This window comes from Cavia porcellus, unplaced genomic scaffold, assembly GCF_034190915.1.
Source record: "Cavia porcellus strain 051 isolate PalLab524CR breed Dunkin Hartley unplaced genomic scaffold, mCavPor4.1 scaffold_13, whole genome shotgun sequence".
Classification (NCBI taxonomy): Eukaryota; Metazoa; Chordata; class Mammalia; order Rodentia; family Caviidae; genus Cavia; species Cavia porcellus.
The window spans coordinates 55415174-55430180 of NW_026947496.1; the positions used below are offsets into that span (position 1 = coordinate 55415174).

Sequence of the window (15007 nt, forward strand, 5' to 3'; positions counted from 1 at the left end):
TTATGTAGCCCAGGTTGGCCTTGAACTCACAATGTTCCCCCTACTCTAGACCCTTCCCTACCCCCAGTGCTGGGATTACAGGTGTGTGCCACCACGCCTTGCCTTGCAGCTTTTTAAAATGTTACACACACACACACACACACACATATATATAAAAACCTACCGTGTGGCCCAACCATTACACTTCCAGATATTTACCTTACAGCATGGAAAGCGCATGTCCACACAAAGACTTATACACAAAATTCTGTAACAGCTTTATTTGTAACAGCTCTAAACTGGAAATAACAAATACCCATCAGCAGGTGAATGGGTAAATCTACTCACTGAAATAGTATTTGACTAGGAAAACAAAAGAACCCTTGATGTGCATCAATCTCAAAATATTTATAGAGTGAAGTAAGCCTAATCTAAAAAAAAGAGTACAGATTTCCCAATTCAATCTATATAAGATTCTAGGAAATGCAAACTACTATATAGTGACAGAAAGCCATTCAATGGTTGCCTGGGATGTAGGTGGGTGGCGTCTGGCCAGGTGGGGCGGGGGGGGAGGATAACAAAGGGATACAAAGACACCTGGGGGTGATGGGGAAAGCTCATTACCCTGGCTTTGGAGGTGGTTTCACTTGCTGTAGTCATATGTCAATACTTATCACATTACACATTTCAAGTATGACCACTCTCCAATATATCACGAACACCTTCATAAAGCTAAAATAAAAATATTAGTGAGGTCATATTAATCTCTACAGTCTACAGATTCTGGCAGAACTGTTATTTTCATCTTAAGTATCAGATGCACTTGGAAAAAGTACATTAGATCTGTATTTTACAGGTTATAACAAGGAAACCAAAAGGTATAAACATACTACAACTACAAACTATAAAATGATGTTACATAAAAAAAGAAAAAAGCACAGAGGAAAAATGAGTTCTAATTCAGCAGCTGAAACCACAGCTGATCTAATTGAAACAAAACCGTGTGAGTCACTCATTTGGCATCTGCAGCCCCCTCTCTGTCCTGCACACTGCTGTGGCTCCCAGCAATGGCGCCCTCAGGTTGGGACACCTGAAGTACAGTCTCCAGCTGCTCCCCAAGCTCCTCTATCAGAGGTCTGCAGGCCCCAGAAGCCTGGATTAAGGCCTGGGGCTTTGTCTGACCAGTGGTATGTACGCGGGCTGCACCATCCCTGGCCAGCAGGGTGCTGCTCCCTTGGAGAAGGGGGCCTTGCAGAGAAGTCACAGGTGCAGACGGGCTCCCGCTGAGCAACTCATGCTCTGAAGCAGAGTCTTCAGTGCCTGATGATGATGATGATGATGACGCAGTGCTGTCTGATTCCGATTCCGATTCCGATTCTGATTCCGATTCCGATGCCTCTGAGTCACTTGCCTCAAGACTGGAGCTACGAGTTTGTGTGGACACAGAACAGGCGGTGTTTCCAGTGGTTTCCTCCTCCTGGACGAGAAGGGCTGCTGCTTCTAGCTCTTCCAGCTCTAACCCCAGCTGGGTCTTGGCGAGAGAGACTTCTTTTAAGGCTTTGGCAAGACTGCTCAATTTTTTAGACCTTGAAAATTATTTTAAGAAGAAATATTAGTACTATTCATTAATTAGTCTAGGAGCAACAGAGTAAAAACAAATAAATAAAACTGAATCTATACTTCAAATGGCACACCAGGATAAATCCCTCCCCCCAATCAAAGATATGTAGTATGTTTTAAAACATGACTCTTAAAGCATGATGAGGAAACCACCTAGATTTTCTTTATTATTTTAGCATGAGGAAAGCCTATCTACGGCTCAAAATACAGAAGCTACAAAAGAAAAGTTTAATAAATTCAACTAAATAGAAACCAACAACTTCTGCATGGGAAAACAAAAACCATCATAAGTAAGGTCAATACAAAATCAACAAAAAACATTTAGAATTCATGTCACAGGCCATGGTTTAGTTCCCTGACAGAATTCCTAGAAACTGATATAACATTCTAACAGAAAAATGAATGATACAAGCAGATAACTGTCATAAAAGGAAACACAAATGATGTATTTTAAACACATGATGTTTAACTTCAAATAACAGAAATACAGAGCCAGATATGGGGGCACACATTTGTAATCTTAGGAGACCGAGGCAGGATTGCCATGAGTTTAAGACCAGTCTATGTTACATAGAGTTCAAGGCCAGCCCGAACTATATAGTGAAACCCTGTTTCAAAACACCAGAAAATAAAAGAGAGAGAAACACATATTAAAGTCATTGGGCTGGGGATTTAGCTCGGTGGCTTAAGTGCCTGCCTGGCGAGTGTGAGGTCGTGAGTTCGATCTCCAGTACCAAGTAAATAAATAAATAAATAAATAGTCATTGGGATACACTTTTCATTGATCGGATCACAGATCTACTTACATCCAAACATTTGATAGCATTCTTTTTGACAAGGTCTGAGGAGAAAGGTGCTTAAGGAGCTTTCATATGCTTTTGGAGGGAGACTAAATCACAACCGCCACAACAGAAAACTTGGTAATACTTTTCAGAATTGAAGACGTCTGTATCACTGCCCAGCAGATGCATGTCTGAAAATTAAACACATGTACCATATATGCTACATGGCATGGGCCTGAGGTTACCTGCTGTGACATTATTTCTAATACCTTCAAATGGGAGACAACCGAAGGCCCCTGATATGAGACTGGTTAAATAAATCATGGCAAGTCCATACAAAAGAAGGTCTTCAGTTGAGCAGGGCCTATAGCTTTCCACAGACCAATTATGAGCGCTGGTTAATAACAGCAAAGGCACACCATGCATATCTGCCACCTCTGCTATAGAGTAAGTTTTTTAAAAAGGACAGGTACAGTAGCGTATTTGCTTTTCTGATATGTATCTGCCACGGCTTGTGTCTAGATGCTACCCCCCTCCCCAGTGTTACGCACTCATAGGTGGGCTTTTCAGACCTGGCTGGGTTTAAGGTGTGTGGTTCTAAATTAGTACACTGATTGGTTTAGCATAGTTCTGGGTATGGATAATGGAACCCCTCACCCTGGCTGGGGGTCAATAGGTTGAGAGCCTGGGTGGAATTTAAAGGGAGAAGAAGGGAGGCCTGCTGCTTGCTGCCTCCTACCTGCTTGCCATGAACTGTTTCTCCTCTGTGATGCCCCTCTGCCAGGTCACCCTGCCTTGAAGCCAGTCAACAACTATGAACTAAAATTTCTACAACCTGTGAGCTACAATAAACTTTTGCTCCTTTACTTGTGGGTGTCAGGTATTTTGTCTCAACAAGAAGAAAAGTGACTAAGACATACCAATAAATGCTGGAAAGTGACAGAAAACAGTAACTTATATAGAGGGGTAGGCCTAGAAAGATAGAAAATACAGAGGAGCTTTTTCACTGCACACTGTTGGATCTGTTACTGGTTTTCCTCATTCTCCTTTTGGTGATTCTGGGGATTGAACCAAGGGCATCTGCACTGAGCTAATCTCTAGCTCTTTCAATTTTTTCTTTTTTTTTTTTTTTTTGAGACAGAGTCTCACTGAGGGGCTAAGTCTTTGCTTGAATTTGCTATCCTGTCTCAGCCTCCCAGTGTTCTGGGATTACAGGTGTGCATCATCAAGCTCAGCTGTATACTGTTTTCTTAAACCCATGTGAATGTAATATTTGCTCACTATTTAAAAATGTACAAATAAGAGAAAACCAACCAAATAAAAGCAGTACCAGAAAGCATTATGAACTGCTTCAGAGAACTTTTTTCTCTAACTTATCTGTGAAGTTTGTAATATTACATTAGACAGGTAAATTTTTTCATTGACTTGGATGCACTGAATTGTTTTTGTTCAAAAAGAACCAACCTAATACAGATTGCACTCCTCCAAAGACTGCCCTTTTACTATGCTAAAGAGGAAAATCGGATGTGACAAATGCAAAACACATAGTTAATATGAAAATATAAACATGCTGACAAGCCTTCATGTTTCCCTAAGTCCAAAAATTAAATGATTGTACAAAGCAGTGAGTGGCTCTGAGAACTCGGTAAGGGTGTTCACAGGATAAATTCACTAGCAACACTGTGCGCTATCTCATCATATTGGAGGACCTGGCTTCACTCTGGCAGGGCTGATGTGAACGGATGGTGCAGAGGAACACTGAACGAAGATGGTATTTGCCACCTGTGTGCCTGCCTGTATCTGAGCCCTGGTTTCTTAAATGGCTAAGAGTGAGCTGTGCCATGTCGCCTCCTCTCCCCCACTGCCCTTCCCCGGGTAATGAGGATATGGAAACACCACTGTGGCATCCAAGAATGGGAGACAGGCAGAGCCAGGGGAATGGCACAAGGACAGTACCAGCACTGACAGGCAACTTTCCCTTATGCAAGGAAAGCTGTGGGTGCCAGCGCTGGCATTTCAGGAAGCTTCAGAAAAAGAAGGTGGCTGCAGTGAAGAGTAAGATCAGGTGGAGTCCAGCAGTGATCCAGCACAGGGAGAATTTCTGTCAGTCTGAGGCATTTTAAAGTATATATAGCTGGAGTAAGACGAATATCATACCATTTGTATCCATCTGATTACTGTTGGTTATATCTACCATTTATTCTGAAATTTTAACTACCAGACAGAGGTGGAGATTAAGTTTAAAACACCTCATGACTTGGGCCAGGGATACAGCTCAGGACATAAGCAGCTGCCTGGCAAGTACAAGGTCCAGAACTCAATTCCCGGTACCAAAAAAAAAAAAAAAAAAAAAATCCCCCAAAACAAAAAGAAACCATCTCACGCCCAAGGCCTAGACAGCCCGGGAACTGGTTTCCCACCATACTTCTGACCGGAAGGGAATGCTCTCTGGGTAGGGACATGTAGCTCTCATGGATAAAAAAATGACCAGCTTCAGAAAGAGGGTTCTGCCTCTTATTAAACTGCAACATTAGAAATAAAAAGGTAAAAGTTTTTACTTCTATGACCATATATCCCACTTTGTTACTATTTTCAAAAATCCACAAAACACAATGTAAGAATCTTGACTAGATCTGGAATGTTCCCCAAAGACCTGTTTGTTGACTGCTTGGGAAACAGAGGGACTTCTAGATTGGGCCTTATGAAAGAAATGAGCAGTGCGATGTGCCCTTGAAGGGGGTAAGGGGGTTTGGGGACCCTATGTCCTTCCCCTCCCTGTGTTTCTCTCTCTCTTTTCAGAACGCTATGAAGAAAACAGGCAATTCCTGCCACACAACCCCACCATGATGTCTGGACTGCTACAGGCCACGGCAACACATTCAAGTGATCACGGACTGTGAGCCAAAAAACCCTCCCCCCCTTAAAAGCTGTTTATTTCAGGAGTTTTATTATGGTGATGGAAAGTTGATTAAAACAATGTTCCACAAGCATCATTGTGTTTGGTCCCAATACCCACCTGGTCAATGGGTTTCAGCATTCTCCCTGTTACAGGTGAGAAAGCAGAAGCTGGGGAGAGGGCGGGAGGTAAAAGTGCTGCGGCAGGTCCCAGCAACCAGGGCAACACGGACTGCAGGCCTTGAGCTCTTCCCCTCTACCACAGGGCCTCCCACCACACCCAGGACCAGCGACGTTCTGTTTCATAAGGCCACGGTCTTCACTTTTCCCCAGTGTGAACTTCAGTATTTTCCAAATGAGCAAGTCTTGACTTACATAAGGCCTAGAAGTCTCAAAGACATGTGACTAATACCTTTAGCACAGCAACACTGAATGCAGCTTTAACTAGAGGAAAAAATTTCAATTATTTTTGTGACCATGGGGCTGGTGATATGGCTTAGTGGTAGAGAGCCTGTTTAGCATATGTGAAGACCTGCTTCAACACTCAGCAACAAGTTATATTTTAATAAAGTTATGCACCAAACAAATTTTTCTTAGAAAATACTAGAAATGTAATCTTACCAGGTAAATTTTTTAAAAAGGGTTTTCATTATTTTTGCATTTGTGAAATAATATCCTATTTGGAGGACTTTTTTTTTTTTTAATTGGTACCAGGGATTGAACTCTTGACTGCGCACTTACAAGGCAGGCACATTTATGCTGCTGAGCTAAATTCCCAGCCCCGAGGACTTTTCTTTTTTAAAGGAACATTGCTGACAAGTTACAGTAACTGTAACTTATGTGAAAGAGTTATAGTCACAGCTGAAAATACATCCTTGACCAAGGCTAGGCCGAAATTAGAATGCCCTCAGTCATTTTGCATTTGGTGTCTGAGTCTGGGGAAGGAGAGGAATCTAAAGCCTCATGAAACAGCCAAAACAAAATGCAAAAAGAGCCTGAAATGTAGAGAGGGGGAAATCCCAGGTATACATGGAGAGCATATATCCTGTTTCTTGCTATAGTTTGTCTTAAACTATCAATCAACTTTTCAGCGCTTCCTGCAATAGCAGATCTCCTATAAATCTCATCCTAAATGACTAGGTTTCACTTCCTCTGCCCAAACCCAGGAGCCTGCCAAGCATGACATACTCCAGCAACTGATAATGTAGGAATTACATATTTTCATATTGAGTGATAGAGTTTACCGGCTAATTTGGCCAGGACACTGCACTTTCATAGGCTCTCCCCTACTCCACATCCAAAACAGTCTCAGGCCAAATCTGAAGCCAAACAGTAACTGTTTGGAAATGGCACTGATGATAATGGCATACTATTACTTCTGTCTCCTGAGACCTCAGGGTCCTCCTCTACTCCAAACAGAACTTTATAGCTGGGTCCAAAAGATAATACATTGGCTGTAAGGAGAAATCCCTCCCCTGCTTCGCAGCCTGCAGAGGGGATGGAACTCAGAGACAGTTTACCTCTGAGCTCTAACATCAGCTCTTTTAATTTTTACTTTGAGACTGAACCTTACTAAGTTGCTTGGCTAACCTTAAACTCGTGATCCATCTGCCTTGGCTTCTGTAAGAGTAGCTGGAATTACAAGTGACCACCACTATGCCCAGACGAAACTTCTATCTTGGCTCTGGGAGTTGCCATGAAGAAGAAATACCAATTGATGCTCTTACCCTATATTGGAGAAGACTATTTCCACATCAGACATTAGCAGAATCATTCAATCCCTTTGAATAAGATATGATAAATCTGACACAGGAGAGACTGATTTATTTAAGCCATATTCAGTTGGGCCAATGAAATAACTGCTCTTCCAACTGTCAACTGAACTTTAAGCCACTTCATTTTCTATTTGTTAATATGTTTGTAAACTCTTTTTCTCTTAGTTCAAAATTACATAGAAACTTGTTGATTTCAATCTTCAAATAATAAGCAGCTGGGCTTCATGTTTAAAAGGGAGGTTCCAGAAGGTCGATGGCAGAGCAGGGGCTGAGTTGAGAGCAAGGAGTCAGTTCTGGCTCTTGTGGCTCCTTTTAAAAACAGTTTGTACATAAACATGTACACACATATGCACACACGTTCCCTTCTACACACACACCCATTTTTACTGCAAAATAAATTAAAAAAATGCCATGACAATGCTGAACATGGAGGTTGAACATTCAGCTGGCTGAATAAATAAAGTCAGTTTATGCACCCAGCCAGAGAAGCATCATTTGCCTCTTCACAGACAGCTACGCAAGAAGTAAAAAGGCAAGAGTGACAAACAGGTTAAAAAAGGTGCAGTGCTCATACGAAACTGTTCGGAACAAATGTAGCCTATCCCATCTCTGAGACAGTTTTACACTTGCACTAGACCAGATCAAATGAACAAAAAGGGAAATGTGGGTCTCACAAATTGGCCACATTTCCCTCTGCTCCCCGCATTCCAGCAGAGCTGTTTTCACTGAAATGCGCCTCACTGGCATTCGGTGCCGATTTAAACTCTCTTGGGTCACATGATTCTTTTTTTGTCTTTTTCCTTTTTATGGGTACTGGGGATCGAACTCACGACTGCTTGCTTGCAAGGCAGGCACTTATGCCTGCTGCGCTAAATCCCCAGCCGCTGGGTCACATGACTCTTAAGGGCTCCTTTTCCATGCAAGCTGTGAGGAAATCAAAGGGTAATCCACACAGCAGGCTGGAGTTTTTCTGCTGCTGCTGCTTCTCACCTCTACTTTCATTGTTTCTACCATTTTTATTCTTCTCTTACCCTCATTTTTTTTTTCTTGTGACAGGGTTTCATTATGTAGTTCAGGCTGGCCTCGAACCTGCAGCAATCCACCCACCTCAGCCTCCCAACTGCCAGGTAGCATGTATCACCACACCCAGCCTCTTATCCTCACTTTTAATTATGTCATCCTGTTTTACACGTAGATTCACACATCCAGAGAAATGGCTACATAATTTCTGGTAAAAAGAAGAGGATAACTCCTAAGTGAAACCAAATTGCTGGCTAAGTAAAACAGCAACAAAACCATTTTATGGAGTAGGAAAGGGTATGGGAAAACTGGGAACTAAAAATGAAGGGCAACGGTGGCAAACCTTTTAGAGCTCTCCACAGTACAAACAGCCTGCTGCAGCACACATGCGTATGTTCCTCACCACTGGTCTACGGCCAAGACAAAGCTCTTCAGAGTACTCTCTCCTTTGTAGTGATCCCACAAAGCATCTTATTTGGGTATGCCAACCCTGAACAATGCTGAAAACACTTCCATGCTTTGCCTATGTGAAAAGGGCAAGCAGTTACTTAATGATGGCTGCTTGGATTCAATTAAACTGAATGGAGGCCGACCAACAAGACGGAGAAGGTATTACTATGAAGGAGGAAGGAGAAAGGTGCTGAGTGTTTCAAACCCTGCCCAGCATGTTAATGTCCTAATCCCTAGAACTGGCCAATGTGACTGTATTTTGAAACAGAGGTAGTCAAGTGTAAGATGAAAGGACAAAGGATCAGCTGGGCCCTGCTGACAGAGTTCTTCTGCCCGTGCTGGAATGGGGAGTTGGGAGAGATTCCTAGAGGCTTAGCTTTAGGTAAAGGGCAAGAGGAAAGTGCTAGGAAACTATGCCCACCTATCAGTGAGCCAGCATCCAACTTCCCACTGTGTTCCCATCGTCGTGTACTCCCTAAGCAGCAATGCTATTACCTGTGTGCCTTTGGAGGGCTTAATGCTCCTGTGCCAATTTATTGGGAGATTTTGTTTAAGGGTTCCTAAGAGATCTCTAGAAATCGATGCTGTGAGCCAGAGTGCTGCAAAAGTAACACTGAGGGCCGGGGATTTAGCTCAATGGCGTAAGCGCCTGCCTGGCAAGGGCAAGGTTATGAGTTTGATCCTCAGTTACCAAAAAAAGTAATGCTGAATGAATGAAGCCACACACAAAAGAGTACATACTACTATGTTTATTATCTCGGCTACACGAAGTGTCTCTAAGGCTCAATATTCAATTGGGATGCTGCTATCACATGGTGTTTCACTTTAACTCATCATTTGCATACTTATAATCTATGCATATTCAAATAAAAACTAACTTAAAACCCCATGAATCTTAGAAAAGAAGTTTTAGGCTCCTGCAGGAGATAAGCTCTGTAAAGGAGATGGAACCTGAGAGAGAAGGGGAGTCTTCAGGATGGATGGGATCCCAGAGTCAGCTTCCTGTCAGGATTTCTAATACTATGGTCCTCATGCCAAACTTATTTTTAAAAGGCAAGAAATGTTCCAGCAGACACAACAAGAATCTTAAATCTCTGCTTCAAGAAAGTACCACTAGCCTTTTCTTTCAATGTGCAGATGTGAAAGGTTTTGTCTGTACCAGCACACAGCTCAGAGCTGTTGAGGTTATTCCTGCACCAGTCAGCTTTGCATTACAGTGACAAAGTACCTGAGAATATACTTTAAAGCAAGAAAGGTTTATTTTGGTTTATGGTTCCAGAGTTTCCAGGTCATGGTCTGCAGATTCCACCACTTTTAGGCTTGTGGAGAAGAAACAATATGGCAGAGGACATGACATAAAGAGGGAAAATACTTGTCTCACAGCAGCCAGGAAGCAGGGAGAGAGGGAGGCTGAGAAGGGGGCTAGGGACAAGATACTCTCTCCCAGTTTTCACCCCTGTGACCTACTAGGCCTCACCTCTATCGGTTCATTCAGTAGATTAAACCATTAATAAGGTTAGCAACCTTATGATCTGATCACTTTCCAAAGTTAGTTCTGTCTCTGAACACGTGAGACTTCCCGGGACATTTAAAACCTAAGCCACAAAATTTCTATGGCTAAATCACTGTCCATAGGTCATTTTAAATATCATTTTTAAAGGCATTTAGGGCAACTAGGACTTTTATCTACAAACTTGTGTCAGTTCTTCCCGAACTAAAATGAGATTTCCTTTTTTCTTTCTTTCTTTTGGTTTTTCTGAGACAGGATCTTACTCTGTAATTCACGCTGGCCTTGAACTCACTATTTGCCCAGGTTGGCTTTGAGTTCACGGTGATCCTACTGCTCAGCCTCCCAAGTGCTGGCATTGCAGGCATGTGCTACCACATCTGCTTTTTATTATTTTTAATCTTTCTCCACGCCTCTGATATTTCCTCTTATCTAACAAAAATCTAAAAATGAGCTACTACAAATCTTTATGCCACCTTTATGACTTCTGAAAGGGAATAACTTTCTCTCATTGGTATACTATGAAGTAAAGCCTCCATTTTCCAAATAGTTCCTTCCTTTTTATTACAAAGGGCCTAAGAGCTTGTAAGATCCCATTCTTCATGTATAATTGCAATTAAAATGTACACAATTACAGGAGCAAACCTGCCCTTCCTCAGGAAGAAAAAAGACAGCTACATCAACTTTTCAGGTACTTGGTGCACTGCTACTATCACGGCTGTAAGGACCTTGCTGTTTGGCCTTATTTTAATGTGATTCTTAGCACTTTTATTATTATTTCTTTAACAGAAGAACAAATCTTATTATATTTATCTGTGAAATAACAGTTTGGACACAGTCAAAATTTCTTTTCAAATAAGTATTTTTGAAATGAAATCTGAAATTTAAGGGATCAGTTTATTTAATAAATTCTATCCACGTACCTGTTGACACATACATATGTAGACAGACTTAAAGTACATGTATTTTATATATGCGACGATATTAATGAAATAGTTTACCTTCATTTCTTAAGCTTCCTCTCAGCTGTTCTCAGCACACTCTGTGCCTACCCTGGGGCTTTTTCTTCTGCATGCTGTCCCCGCAGGAGCTGTGCCATCAGATTATGTCATTTATTTTTTTATTCTCATCAACCAGAGGCTACAACCAAGAATGCCTCCAGCTACTTTTCTTCTAAACTTCTCAATTCTCTAAAATTTCTATAGAAAATCTCTACTTCTTCCAATAGGTCAATGATGCCTGGACTGACGCCTGGATCTGAACCTGGGCATGGCTGAGTTTCCAGAGTCTGATTTTTTCCTTCTCATTTTCAAAAGGGAGTAATTCAGTACATATGTCATAAATGACTCACTCCAGCAGCATTCTGTAATCAAGTGCACTATTTCAGAGGCTGGGTATACAGTTAGTCATCCCAAGATTGTAAAGAGCCTCATGTCACCAAATGGGTTCATTCCAGTCAAGCTTCTTGCCAAATGCTTTACAAATAGTTCTGTCTTCAGGACTTCCTGGATTTCAGAGATTGTGGACTAGGATCAGAAGCAATTGGACTGACAGGCTTTTCAGCTCACGCATTAAAGGTCCAAGGCCACCATTCTTTTCAGCAAATAAATACTGACCATCAACAACAAGCTAGGTTTGGTGGAAGTAACAGTAAATACAAAATACAATCTCTGACTCGAAAAACCACATCATTTACAGGAGAGGTGGGCAAGGAACAAGCCAGGACACCACAGCACAATGGGGCACAGAAAAACATGAGGAATAGGAGGCCCTGGCCCTGTGATGACAATATCTTCTCACCTGTAAATAACTAAATGAAACTTATTGTGCATCTTACTGTGAGGGTAAGAAGGCCACTGAAGTCCTACTTTTCTCAGGTCAACTATTCCAAGGGTGAGATTTTTTTTTTAAAAGTTTCAATTATGAGATTCTTTTAAGGAAAAAAGTATCTTTATTTATTTGTTTGTTTGCCCATATTGTGATGGTCTTTAGTTTCAGCTATCTATAAGGCAAAGTCAAGCCACATTATTCACAAATTTTATGTGAATTTGAATTAAATTATTTGTAAGCCTCAGGTCAGCATCACAGTGTCTTTGTGGCCACTCAAAGACCTACATAGAATGGTGACAAATGTGACTTCCCCAATGCCCATGCTCCCAGCTGAGGTCATTGGGACCTGTTTATAAACTGAACTATTTCTGTGCCTGGGCAGGGGAAGGAGGGACTAACTGCTCTGCCAACTTGAAAATGAACTCATTTTTCCATTTTTATGGGTTTTTCTTGAACTCTTGACTGTGGGCAGGCAAAGGAACCTGGAAATTCAGATGACTGGGGTTCTGGTTTAAGCTGGATGAGTCCTCTGATAACACCTGGACCAGCAGCAGCATCACACTGGAACTTGCCAGAAATAAAGAATCTGAGGCTGAATTTCAGGCCCACAAGATTCCTAGGTAATTGCTCTACACAAGGACATCTGACAAGTGCTGCTCCAGGCAGTTGTGACTGTGGTCACAACACTTTTTTGACTCTGATTGTGGGCTCATCTATGTGATCAAACGGCTGGAGAGATAAGAATGGAGTGTGGGCCCTGCAACCTCCCAGGTCAGTTGTTGAGATGGACATTTGCTATGACTTCATATCACACTTCCCTCACACTGGAGCACAGGTCTGAACTGCCAGCCCACACTCACTCATCAATCTGGGCTTGAGGCAAAGGATGCAGGAGCCCCACTCCCGCCACAATGTTTCCTTAGCTCATGAGTTCTCTTCTCAGGCTCTTATTCCAACCTAGACTGACCGTGAGGCCCAGTCTCAGACAATCAGCCCACAATTCTGACCCTGCAGAATGGAAGACGTTGTCCATTAACTGACTTCTTCTGCAAAAATCTTCAATTTCCAGAGCCCCATTCCCGAGGCCTGGGCACAGAGAAACTTGTTCTGACCTCTTTCCTGTTCACCTAGATGCCACCTGCCTGCCTACAAGCTACCAATACCTCCAGATCACTCAGAAACAGTGCAACAGGCCTGCACTTTTGCTGATGCACTTGGTAAATACTGCCTCAAAGTACAATGTGCCTGGGCAAAGGATAAAATGCAAGAATCCTGTGCCCAGGAAGTTTAGCTGTCATGTAAAAGGACAAAAAAACAAAAAACAAAGTGAAATATAGTGCGGTAGATGGTATATGTGCTATGGCAAAACAGTTGAAACGGTCAGGAAGTGCTTTGGATATGGATGATTGACTTTTTCTGGCTGCGTAGGGAAAGCCTCACAGAAAGGTAACATCAAGTACCACATTTGTGAATGACCTAAATTATTTCATTTCTTCCTGCCCCTACCTCTGCTCTACTAACTGCAGTGTTCAGGACATCTACTCTCTGCACCTGGTCCCGAAAGCCACTCTTAAATGGCTCCAGGTGGTCTCGGGATTGTGTATCTGCACCTATCTCAATTACCATTCGTGCCTTTTAGTCATCTCAGTGGGCCAAATTTATGGCCATCATCAATGCTTGAGCCTGAGACCCACCTGTACTGCCCCCTACAAGTGGAACATGACAACAGGTCACCTTGTTTCTTAAAAGACCCAGAGGCTTAGCAGAAGACAGGAGCAAATCTTGTTAGGATTTTAAATTCTTTTACATCATAAAATATAAACAAGATAGAACTATTTGAGAGCTTAGGAATATGTCATTTGATAACTAACTTATCTAAGAAATCGATGAAGATGCTACACCAAGGCTTCATGCTCAGCTACCAAAAGACAAAGAAAAAAGATTTCAGACCATCTAATCCTGTGAGACAGGTCTGGCTGGGGCACTCAAAAGCACAAACTACCGTTTAAGAACTTAGTGAGCCACTCTGCAGAAGTCCATAATAGTCCTAGACTGGGAGAAACCCAACAGTTAAGTGAATCCAGGGTTGTCTAATAGAGCTTTACATAATGATGGAAATACATATCTGTGCTGTTCAAGATGGTAGCTACTATCCACATGTAGCTAATGTCCATTTGATATGCTGCCAGTGTAAATGTTATTTACTTTAATTAACTGAAATGAAAAATAGCCACATGTGACTATGAACACCAATCAAACCATACAGAGCTAATCTAAAGCTTTCATTATTTTTTTTTATAAAGATAAGCCCAGAGAACTCAGATACAGGCAAGACCACAGATTAGCCACAAATCTAAAGTACTCATACCCTCTCACTGGCATAATGCCTACGGGTTTTCGAACTGCTTTCATCCGCATGAGCCTGTCTGATTCTTCCATCAGACACACAGGTATGACTTTCCACATTCATGAAGCTCACACAATGACTTGGCCAACACCTGAAGATTCTCCGTAGCAGCCTGAGAAGCACTATACTGTGCTGGCTCACCTTCTGGGTGAGCAACAAGTTACCAGTTACGTAAAGTTAACAAGCTGGGTGAGGTGGCACATGGCTGTAATTCCAGTTGCTCAGGAGCTGAGACAGGAAGATCACAATTTTGAAGCCAGCCTGGGCAACTTATCTACAAAATAAGGTTGACTGAGGTGCTGGGAAAAGATGACACTCGCCAGCAGAACCACAAAAGAATCTGTCTGCTACTGTAAGACCCAGGGTTTGACAAAACATTTATGAAAATTAAGTCTAGGATAGTTTTATCAGGTTAGAAACTACAACTTATCTCTATCATATTTCATTATAGTGATCATGATTGTTAGCTATTAGGACTTCACTAATTTGTGGGACATCTCTTTAAAATTTTGTCTTTTTTGTACTCAAGACTTACAGGCAAAAGATCTAAAATTAGAATTGAAGAGCTGCCAACATGTCTTAATCAGACCAAAATTACTATCTACAAAATTACTGACTTCTAAAAATAAGAATAAAGAAGGGGCTTGGAGATATTACTTTACTAAGTATAGAAATACATACTGCACAACTTGAATCTCCAGTCAGATGGTGGTTAGAACCAAACCTGTTGGCTTGAGGATTT

General features: G+C 41.9%; 1 protein-coding gene across 1 annotated transcript in view; it reads right to left on the reverse strand.

Moving 5' to 3' along the window:
* Window positions 1-245: 245 nt before the first annotated feature.
* Window positions 246-15007, reverse strand: part of Shq1 (SHQ1, H/ACA ribonucleoprotein assembly factor) — a 121579-nt gene continuing 106817 nt past the window's right edge. Inside the window, exon 11 of the mRNA XM_003473366.5 lies at window positions 246-1565. Within this exon, the coding sequence (XP_003473414.1) occupies window positions 992-1565 (574 nt within the window). The 3' untranslated portion in view covers window positions 246-991. The remainder of the gene's footprint in view (window positions 1566-15007) is intronic.